Source organism: Miscanthus floridulus, chromosome 11 (assembly GCF_019320115.1).
Source record: "Miscanthus floridulus cultivar M001 chromosome 11, ASM1932011v1, whole genome shotgun sequence".
NCBI classification, from domain to species: domain Eukaryota; kingdom Viridiplantae; phylum Streptophyta; class Magnoliopsida; order Poales; family Poaceae; genus Miscanthus; species Miscanthus floridulus.
Genome location: NC_089590.1, coordinates 63359126 through 63370040, shown reverse-complemented (window position 1 = coordinate 63370040; position 10915 = coordinate 63359126). Strand labels below are relative to the sequence as shown.

General features: G+C 39.9%; 2 protein-coding genes across 3 annotated transcripts; both read right to left on the bottom strand.

Annotated features, from left to right (window-relative positions):
• Window positions 1-1487: 1487 nt before the first annotated feature.
• Window positions 1488-4931, bottom strand: LOC136493447 (uncharacterized). The gene is made up of 6 exons (XM_066489531.1): window positions 4381-4931; window positions 3644-3742; window positions 3095-3272; window positions 2355-2452; window positions 1998-2059; window positions 1488-1861 (listed from the first exon to the last, which is right to left on the bottom strand). The coding sequence occupies exons 1-6, from the start codon at window positions 4834-4836 to the stop codon at window positions 1765-1767; spliced, it is 990 nt and encodes a 329-aa protein (XP_066345628.1). The 5' UTR covers window positions 4837-4931; the 3' UTR covers window positions 1488-1764.
• A 2238-nt stretch (window positions 4932-7169) lies between these two features.
• On the bottom strand, window positions 7170-10366 carry LOC136494063 (mitochondrial intermembrane space import and assembly protein 40 homolog). Of its 2 annotated transcripts, XM_066490204.1 has the most exons (5): window positions 10063-10366; window positions 9263-9297; window positions 9020-9145; window positions 8334-8462; window positions 7170-7922 (listed from the first exon to the last, which is right to left on the bottom strand). In XM_066490204.1, exons 1-5 carry the CDS (start codon window positions 10178-10180, stop codon window positions 7752-7754), a joined length of 579 nt encoding a protein of 192 aa, XP_066346301.1. In that variant the 5' UTR covers window positions 10181-10366; the 3' UTR covers window positions 7170-7751. The 2 variants fall into 2 exon arrangements, with proteins under 2 accessions (XP_066346301.1, XP_066346302.1); XM_066490205.1 differs by lacking the exon at window positions 8334-8462 and having other exon boundaries at window positions 10063-10350.
• Between the last annotated feature and the right edge of the window lie 549 nt (window positions 10367-10915).

The following is a 10915-nucleotide window of genomic DNA, read 5'->3' as shown; positions in this document are numbered from 1 at the left end:
GTTTATTAATTATGCATTATTGTTTTGTATAATATACTTTTCTAAATGCATTATTGTTTTTATGGTTAGACTATATCTATTTCTATACTATCATGTCAAGCCTTCTTTTGCTCTTGCCTCATAACGATGCCTATACTTTTAACTTGTACTTGTGTACCTTTGTTTTCGATTGGAGTTTTTCTATGGACTTAAGGCCACTATGTGTCTCTACTTTCTTTGCGTCTTGAGGATGATAAACACTCGCTTAGCCGAATTTGTTTAAAGTTGATGAAGTGTGACTATTCTAACATACAAAAGTATTTTGCAACCTAGTCTTTAACCCTGTTACGGCATAAAAATCTTTAGAAAGTAAATTGTAGAATGAAAAGAGAGTGCTAGGAAGACTCAATTTTTTCACGAGATATTGTTCTTTATTAGTTCTTGCTCAAGCATGGAAAATAACTTCTTAACGAGTCCATACCATTTTTTTACTGAGGAATAGCAATGTTCTTCGTTCACGGGAGCTATTGTTCCCTGTTTAGCACAAAAATATTTAATGTTCACTTAGGAAATTGTCACAAAGAGAAAATTGTTTTTATTTTAGAAAAATGTGGTTATAGCTTATTGGTTTGTGAAATTGGTATATGTTCTTGTGAAAATGGCTTCTAGCTTCAATAGAAAAATATTCAACCTTATTAAAATATAAAAATTTCCATTTACTTATTTACAATGTACTATATACTCATAAATATCATTGTTATTTTTGTTATTTAAAACAAATGTTGTACTCGCCATTGATAATGTCCAATTAAGGCCTTGTTTGATGCTATGTATTCATCTCAATCCACATGTGTTGAAGTGGAATTAAACTAAGTTCCATTCCATTTCACTCCAACATACGTGGATTGGAGTGAATACACATGCATCCAAACAAGGCCTAAGAGAATAGATACGAAATCAACAAAAATAAAAAAAATAAAAGGGAGAGAAAGAAAAATAAAAAAAGAGAAATTTTCAAAGAAACGATGAAAAACACGTCCCACAAGTAGCTCGTGCAGTTTTTTTTTTTTCGTCCATGCATAACCTATTAACCTGTATTCCCATTCTGTCCGCTGCATCCCTCTTTCCTCCTCGTTCTGCCTGTCTCCCTCGCTCCCCTCTCGCTCAGACGACTAGTGGGCCACCGCAACCCTAAGCTAAGGTGCCGATGCTTTTGTTGGTCCCTTCCGGCGACCAGCACCAACCAGGTACTTCGACCTCTTCTCTTCCATCCCTTATGCTGTGCGAAGCTAAGCACCGAAACCCTAACCTAAAGCTATTTAGCTATTTGACAAGCCTCCTAACTTTGAAGTTTTTTGCAAAAAATATGGGACTTGCTAGATGACGGCTATTGCAAATATTTTGTTAAAATTGCAGCTTTAGTTCATCGTAATTTCTGTACATATAATCTGTAATTTTAGGATCTGAGAATAAAAAACCTGTTAGACAAAATCACAAGCCTACAAAATCTGATTTGTGTTGGCATAGATATAATTAACAATTAACAATTATTTTTATAGTCAGACAGCGTAAAAAATTTAATATGTTATGATAAAAAACAATTAACAAATCACAAATTTTGCAACAGATGATCCATACTCCATGCAGAGGCCGATCTCCGCTACCGCACGTGGAACGTGACTGACTGTTGCCTAAAATCCCACTCTTTTTGAGGCATCTGAAGGGCAGGAGTGAAAATTATTGGGTGTACATGTGTACACCCATGTCCCTTTACTGGAACCGCCCCTATTGTTCTATGTCTAGATCGTCGACCATCTTTTGTATAGATTCGATATCACCTGTTGCTGAGAGGGTGTGAATCCGCAGGCTGTCTGCATCCTCACTGCTCACAAGAAAACAGAAAACAATGATAATTACCAACAAGGGGCAAAAATCTTCACAATAAAATGGACAGGACAAAAAACTGTTGAGGTACAAAAAAACAAGGATTCCCCATATATAGTAAAATATAGACATACTCTGTAACTCCAAAGATTTCTTTGACTACAAGAGAGCTGTCCCGTGAACAGAACTCCGGAAGCTGGATAGAGATTCACAAACATTTTCCGTTAAGATCTGATTCATCATGGTAACTTTTATGCAGGCTAATCAGTAACAAACCATAGAATAAGACGACCTAACCCAATCAGAATAAGATGGTTCATCAAACCAAGCACTCATTAATGACCTCCAGAAAGAAGTGAAACATCAAACCTTTTCCGGTTTTGGTTACAGCCCAAGCAGTTCATTTCAAAGTACAGGATCTAGATCTGGGCTTAAGGTCAACAGATCTGGAATCACAAAATCAGTGATAAAATGGAGGATCAACAGCTTACTTCTGATAAGTATAGGATTTTTCCAAACAGTGCTTGTACAGCAAGCTTCCGCTTAAAACCTTGTTCTGTAAAACCAGATAAGTCCATAACTACTGGCCCTGCAATATTTTAAATACAAAAATATCTGGAGTAAGTGTGACATTACAGATCCAGTAAAATAGGAAAGAAATAAAACTACAATTTAGAGGCCACCACTCGTCTCACATCACAATTAGTGTATGGTACATCCCATAACAAAGAGTGGGTTTGAAGGGGACCGGTTGGCAGAGGATAGGAAATAATTACAAAGTTGTAGAAATAACATGCATAAGAGGTGTCTTATGGTCACCCCCAACAACCATGCACTTTCGATTGATTCTTTGGATACACTTTGCAGGACTTGTAATCAGAACATTGCATCCGATAATGACAGAACATAACAATGTTATCAATTTTCCATCAATGAATAATAAAGAATGTTAGTTGATAATAATATGGAGAACAGCTATGCACATAGTCTAAAAACAAAATGAGGGTCCAATCTAAAATTTTGTTGATTAAATGGAATGGAAGATGAAAAATGGTTGGCATTACTAAGTTTCACAAAGAAGGTTCAACATAAAGGCCCACAAACTTCAGCTGAAGGGGAGCAAGAAAAAGAAATAGTTGATTTGCAAAAGTAAGCAGCCAGAGCCTGAGATCCTGAAAACATCTTGTGCTCACTCTAGTATTTGAATAAGCAGCACTAGTTATACTTATACCTTTTTCCCGGACAATTCGTCTTGAAATCTCATTTAAAATTTCAGCAACTTCTGCATCTTCCAGCATTGATGCCTTCCTAAGATGTATGAGATCCACGACCACATCAGGATTGAACTGTTTTTCATTCAGTGTGTAACGGATGTACTTCCTTACTACATCATCCATGTCAAATCCTGTCTGAGCACACATAAAGTATTTATGAATCTGTTATTTGCAATGGAAAGAATTTCCAGTAGCAAGACAATCATTAAATTATTTGTCCCTAGCAATACATATAGACATGTCAGTGTAATGAAATACCAGTTTGCAAGGAACATTATTGTTCTGGCCTATGCAGCACAATTTTTAATAGGTTTCGGCATCAGTTAACAATATCATCAACTCACTAACTCTACTGATAGCTAGTAAAATTTTGATTTGAGCAGAACCAACAATAGAGTAAATAAGCAAGTATATCCAACCTACCATTAGTTCAATATCATTTCCCTAAATCAGTTTCTCAAATCAAAAATAAAAATATAAAATTAATGGATGAATAGGCAACACACCTTTTGCATTAGGTCCTGAAGAGCAGGATAATCTATTGCTTCCCTGCCCTTCTGAAACAGATCATCTAGAGACTTCAACAAGAATATATTCTTACCCACCTGCAGAGGAATAGTTCTTCATTATTAAGTGCCAACAAAACCTAGGCACCAAAAAGTTCTAGATTGCAATCCGTTTGCGAAAAAACAGCATGCAAAGGAAAAAAAAATGGCAAACTTAGGATAACATCAAGCTGGCAATCCATTTTCGAAAAACATCAGGCTTGCAATCAACAAAAAAAGCAAGCTCAAATTTGCTTTAGCACCTCTACATGTTTAAAAAAATATCTAGTTTATGATCTATAGAGGAGTAAATTTATAAAATGTTGTAAAACTGAAATTGCAGGCTATTTTAGTTTAATTTAAGAAAGGCTGTAAAATGGTTTATTTAGCATGATTCCAAGATGCTATACAGTAATGCAGTATACACAGATAGATAAGTTTGCAAACACAAATTGGCTACTGAAGGAAGGGGTGCAATTTATCATTTCCCATCACCCTGACAAAGCAAACCCCTCTAAACAGCAAATCCAGTGGAGTTAGACCCTGCAAACCTATGTTCCAAAATATATCTAGTAATTCGCAGGGCTAATACAGTTACGACGGAAAATTACAATGTATTCAAATACCGCAGAACGCGAATACGCGATGAGATTCCGCTCATGGAACCACAGCAAATTTTTCATGATGCCAACACTTACCCTTCGCTTCTTCTTAGTGCGCGGGGAGGTGAACCTGCGCACGGTGCGGACGACCGCGAGCACAAAGGAGACCCCGAAGTAGGCGAGCGGAACCGCGAGAAGCCACGGAACAGGGCTAGAGCCGACGCGGGGCCCCGGGATGGCCTGTGTGACGGTGCCGGTGAACTCCACGAGGTCCAGCGCCTTGTCCTGGATCCACGGCATCTCCTCCTCGACCTCCTCCACCTCTTCCTCCACGTCCCGCTTCGGGACCGTGCTGGGATTCGCGGGCTGATGCGAGGCAGCGGCAGCAGGGGCCCGGCTGCCGGCGCGCTTGGCGCGGACGACGAGAAGCGACGCCGGTCGTCGGGGCGCTGTACGGGCGGGGGTGGCTAGGCTGAACGGGCAGAGACGGAGGCGAACGCCGCCGCTGGCCATCGGGGCGGCGAGCGGATGGAAGAAAGAGGTGGTCGCCATGGTGGTGGCGCTGGGATTAGGGCTTATCGTGGTACGCGGTTCAGGTGGAAAAAGTTCACCGGCACCGGAAAGGTTCGGAGGAAGAGGACGACTGAATGAGCAGGGAATATGGGCCGAGCGGCCCAGTAAGGAACAGCTGCTCTCTTTTTTTCCGGTTGATTGAAAGAAAAAAAAAGAAGACATTAGCGTCTCCAATAGTCTTTTAAAAATTTATACTCTCTAAATTATCGTTCGAAGAGTTATTTTCTAAAATTTGCTCTTTAAATTATAATTTGAGGAGTTATTTGAGTAAAAATTATTTTCTATATCTTTGTATCCTCCAATAACTTTTCTATATCTTATGCGCGCTCTAGAGCTATCCTCATTCTCCATCTTTGACTAGCGAGAAATACGAAATAGAGAATGTCTATATTTAGAGATCCGATTAAAGAGAATGTTGGAGATTATTTTTCACCAAAATCTCTATTCCTGTAGATTATGAAGGATATAAAGAGTCTTGAAAATGCTCTAACGGTTTGCAATGTCTACGAATGTGACTATTTGTTTGCATTAGACTTTATGCAGCGCAATCTAAATTAGCATAAATATATGTAATGTCTTGGTGTTTAATTGTTCTATGGAGACAAAATTGTCCTACATAGCTAGAAAAAATCATATGAAAATAATAAATTTGTGTGCTTATGAATTAGAGGATAAAATTTCTATGGTTTTGTCTTCCGGTACATGTACACCTGAAATGTGTTATTTTCATATGAATGTTTAGAAAAAAAATTTTGTATCTCAACTTTCAATACAATGTACATCTATAGATGTGCCTCATCTAAAAAAAAGCTTCTAAGTGTGTGTTTTAATGATATTTTCATGACTTCACTTGAATGAGGGGTTTGCACCCAATATTTATCCTTGGTACGATTTTTGTTTAGTTGCTTATATTATGTCGCATGTAGTCACCGCCATGCGCTAGCATATATTTCATGTTATAGGAAAGGTGGGAAGGTGAGGAGATTCTGTTTTTATATGCTCCATCGGCTTGTACGAATCTACATTATCTAATATAATACGAATAAATCTAGTGTACTAGCTAATGTTGTATTGCTTTGAGTACCGTACAAACCTAGATAAGTCTCCGAGGCATCCAAACACAAACAAATTATGTTGTACAAGTCTGAATACATGCTAATGCAACAAACCAATCACTCCAATCAGTCCCTATAAATCTGTAACACATATCGACTCCTTAACGAAGAAACCATTGATATTGTGGTAAAGCACATAAATATAGCAACAAGCCAACAACCAACAACTAGTAGGGCCTGTTCGGCTGGCTAGAAAAACGGCTGATGTTGATGCTGATGCTGATTTGTTATAAAAAAAATATTGTTATTTCACTGAAACGGTACGGCTAATAAGTTCAAGCGAACAGGGCCTAGAAACCCAATGTTCACAATTGCTGCAACAAGTGCATTAGGGTTTGTTTGATTCCCAATTGGATTATACTCCATCCGTTCCAAATTATAAGACGTTTTGACTTTTTCTAAATACGTAGTTTTTCCATGCACTTAGATATACACTGTCTAGATACATAGTAAAAACAATGTATCTAGAAAAGCCAAAACATCTTATAATTTGGAAGGAGGGAGTATTAATCTGAATTATAGATATGATTATAATGATTTGGAGTATGGACTACAAGAATCTAGACCGTTGATCTCTAGATTATAGAGGTGGATTACTATTAGGCCCCGTTTGGCAGATTCTGCCTCCTAAAAAGGCTCCAGCTCTAGGAGAGGAATTCCTTTGCTAGAGTTAGAGCCGCATTGGAAAACATTTGGCAAAAATAGCTTAGTGATAGTTTTGTAATAATTTATTTTAGATTTGTGAGGAGCCAAGAGAAACCATTTTTCCCCGCTTCGGCTCCTCCGGCTCCTTGCAAGAAGCCATATTTTAGATGCCCATTTAGCAGGGTTTATCATGAGGAGCCACAAGAGGCTAGAGCGAGCCGAAGCCCTACCAAACGAGGCCTTAATTGGAGTATAAATGACTTATAGGCCCCGTTCGACTTGCTAAAACTTGGCTAAAAGTAACTGAAAAATATTGTTCTGGCTGAAATGTTCTGAGAGAAAAACACTGTTTCGGCTGAAAAAAAACCCGAACAAGTCGGATATAAGGTAAGCCGAACGGGACCATAATCTCCAAAAAGCAATTTTGAGATAAATTACAGGATTATTACAATAATTTGATGGTTGGATTAACCCACTCCATAATTTGAGTTGTTTATATCACTTTCAGATCATTTTATCTGATTATTACTATAATCCAGTTAGGTCGAAACACCCCCTAATACAAGCTTAACACATGACCTACCATCATGGAAATTGTTTCGTTCAGAAATCTACTAGTGCATATATTACAAACCCGTTTGGATCCACTGTGATTATAATAATAAGCTAAAATAATCTATTCATGATCTAAAGAGGCTAGATTATGAGATTGATTATTATATTATAATTAATACAATAGATTACAATAATCCTATTATCCACCTTGGACCTACTTTTCTGTAATTATGAGTATTTACCACTTAAACCAAGAATAATCCACCACAATAATCTAGGAATCCAAACACTCTAATTATAATAATACAGTAATGATCAAACTTGCCCCGTATGGCTGTATCTAGGAATCCAATTACAAGTTCGTTGGTTCTCGATTGATACTTGAAATGACGTGTGCATTCTCAAAAAGTGAATACCGTGAGGCATTTCTACCACACAAAATATGGGTATTTCTGCCAATCAATTTATGATGCCTCCTTGCTCTCTGGAATCAATCTACTACTGGCGAACTTATAGTTGAATAAGGTGCGTCTGCAAACTGGATGAATATCACTCAGTATCAATTAATACCAAGCAATCTCAAACCTTAGGCTTGGATTCTCTGGACCATGATGGAGCTCTGACTTTCAGGTTGGACTTTTCTGCCTCTTCATCATTCTCCTCTTCCTCTAGAATCTCCTTAGAGAATGCCTCTGGATTTGCTTTGATGCAGTCCTGCAATGCGATGAAGGGTTTCACGCAATCTGATCCCTGGAAAGGCACAGACAGCAAAATTTGGTGCTAGTTAATTCATCTATACAAGAAAAAGACATGGATAAAAAAGTTAATGGTGGTATATGGTCCAACAATAAGTTGTGCATGATACTGAATTTTATGAAGGATCCAAAGTTTTGTGAGACAAGGTGGCAACATGCAAACAGCCAGAAATTTTGAAGGAAAAATAAAACCTAAGCTCAGTCAAGTTAGCACTTCAATATTTTAAAAGTTTTCCAGATATGAAGAACAAACATACACATGAAATTTATTGATGTAAAAGTACATAGATATCCACAAGACAACAAGTGCTTTTGACCAATAGAATTACGTTACAATGGCTTACATTAGCATTATTGTCTTGTCTAAGTTAAATTGGCGGGCCTGGTGCAAGCGGTAGAGTCTTACCGCCTGTGACCGGAAGGTCCTGGGTTCGAGTCGCGGTCTCCTCGCATTGCACAGGCGAGGGTAAGGCTTGCCACTGACACCCTTTCCCAGACCCCGCACAGAGCGGGAGCTCTCTGCACTGGGTACGCCCTTTAAGTTAAATTGGCAATGATACCATTAGTTTTATATCTATTGAATCATAAGGAAGTCCACGTAGGACAAAGAATTTTCTTAAGCTCGATCAGGTGATCTAGCAACACCTTTCCAGTTTATGGCCCATCTAGCAACACCTCGAATTTCTTAAGCTCGATCAGGTCATCTAGCAACACCTTTCCAGTTTATGGCCAACAAATTTCATAATGGAAAAGCTCCAGGCTCCACCTCGGATCTGGATTTCCTACACTAAAATCAAGAAAGTCGAGACTCTTTTTTACCTAGAATGCAAAGAAACCAGCTCAACCAAACAACTAAGGTGTAACCCACAGGCCACAGCTCCACATCCAAATATGAATTTCTCAGAACTGGAGCCATGCCATACGGGGTCACACATGCTACGATCCTGAGTTAAGTTTGGTAAATAACATCATGCCACAATTATTAATATGCATAAACATGTAACATAACTTGCATTAAGCACATATAAGTTGAAATCAAGTTAATTTCTTGCAGAAAAGTAAAAAAGAAGAAGAAGAAGAAAGAAATGCAACCTTCTCTTCTTCTGTGCTCCTGAGAAAGCAAGAAAATGCATCGACGAATTGACCTCCACAAGAACCATTTTTCAAATCAGCAACACATGGACAGTCCAGAGCTTTCTGTACCTTCACATCGATTGACTGTACAAGCAAAATGTTATTTGACTGACCAGTGGCACTCGGAGTACCAAGATGTAGTAAGGCAAATAGGTGACTGAAGTATAAGCATCTATCTACAAGAAAAGGAAAGGGTTTTACCTCCTCAGTGTCATTCTCATCAAATGACATGGCCTCTGCACATTTTATAAAATGCAAAATTAGAACAGTCTAAACACACGAGTAAGAAAGCACCCAAATAAAGAAACTTATGTTACAAGCTGCATGGAGAACTTGAGTTCGCAGCAAAATTTTGCGCTGACCTACTGTTTTGCCCCTGAACTATGACCCTAGGACCCTTAAGCCAATAGATTAGCCCCTGAACTAGGTTAGGTACGGTTGCTAAGTTTACTTAGAAAGCAGCATCGATTGGCTTCATATGTGTGTCAAACCTCTTGAGCCTTGGTGAATGGTGATGGGCAAAGTATAAGCAGTAGCTTTTTAAAGACCTATGTGCTCGATTGGTCATGCTAGTCATTCTGGACAGACATTGATCTACTACCAGACTAACTTAAGCTTCGTTTTCTTACGGACCATGCCCCTGCTTATTTGACATAGAACATCACTGAGGCGAAATTAACAGTAAATACTATTGCAATTTCAGCAACAGACTACCGCATCGGTAAGAGCCTAAGATATCGAGGTCAGTACAAGTTCTGCGTCATCAATGTCAGAGGAGCGATCTCATCGGCCTACTTTCGCATCTGAGTCTTATTTATGGTTACTAGCTACAAACAAAATCTTCAAATCCGAATGTAACCAGTTCAAGAGGTTCACCCTTCAACCAATGCTCCATCCAAATCCAAGCAACGGGAAGACCCAGCGCAACTGCAACTCAACTAGTTCGTACGGAGTAGTAAAGTGGAGGAAATCACACTTCGGGGCTTCACATGTACACATACCTGCGGCAAGCGCCTCAAGGGAGGATGGAGGCGGGGCAGCAGACGGCGGCGACGGCTCCACTGCGGGTGGAGAAGGCTCCTCCGCCGGAGTAGTGGCCTGGCTCTCGACCTTGCCCATGGAGAGAGGAAGAGCGGGAGCGGGAGAAGGCGGCGGCCACCCTCGTTTCTTCCGGCAATGGTAGGGAGAGGCGAGAACGACAGGGCGGCGGAGCTGGCTGGAATTGCAACGCTGGTCTAGTCGAGGCAGCGACCAACGTCGGAAGGAAACTTCGACCCGAGTTCGACTAGCGCCGGCGCGTCCCAGCCGTCCGATCGCGGGACACGAGGCGAGTCGCGTGACGGGAAGGCCAGGATCTTCACTGGGCCATGGAACTCTGTGGGCCGGACGCCAATGCCCGAGGTAGGGAATTTTTTTTAACCCTTTTTCGTAAACTAATTTTAAATCTAACGCTGTTTTTTTCTTCTTCAAAACTAACATTTTGACCGCGTCGGATGCCATGGTGTATAGTGGCGCGACGGGAGTATGACGTGGCATCGACCGGGACGTTGACCGGTGACGTGGCAGAGCCTGTACCGCGTCATGCATGGTGGCGCGGCAGCACCTGGACGCAAACAGAAGTCGACCAGCCTCAATTGCAATTGAACGGTAGCTGCTGTCGGTGTTGTAAACAACTACAAGTGCTACTGTGACGCATTGAAATGAATATGAAGCAAATAAATAAAGTCCGTGCGCAAGTTGACAAGTTACCACATAACATTTTCATTGGTTCATGAGTCTGCAAGTTTTCGACGATAATATTCGTTCGACATAAGTTCGACATAACCAACTAAGTCCCAGGAGTGTAAGAATCCC

Bases quoted from the DNA above. Each gene is read 5' to 3' on its own strand.
- LOC136493447 (XM_066489531.1), bottom strand. From the start codon at position 4,836: ATGGCGACCACCTCTTTCTTCCATCCGCTCGCCGCCCCGATGGCCAGC. The intron at 3,273-3,643 runs GTGTGTTGCCTA...ATGTGTGCTCAG, and splicing joins TTCAGGACCTAATGCAAAAG to ACAGGATTTGACATGGATGA. The intron at 1,862-1,997 runs GTATGTCTATAT...TCTTGTGAGCAG, and splicing joins GAAATCTTTGGAGTTACAGA to TGAGGATGCAGACAGCCTGC.
- LOC136494063 (XM_066490204.1), bottom strand. From the start codon at position 10,180: ATGGGCAAGGTCGAGAGCCAGGCCACTACTCCGGCGGAGGAGCCTTCT. The intron at 9,298-10,062 runs GTATGTGTACAT...TAAAATGTGCAG, and splicing joins CCTTGAGGCGCTTGCCGCAG to AGGCCATGTCATTTGATGAG. The intron at 9,146-9,262 runs GTAAAACCCTTT...TTGCTTGTACAG, and splicing joins ATGAGAATGACACTGAGGAG to TCAATCGATGTGAAGGTACA.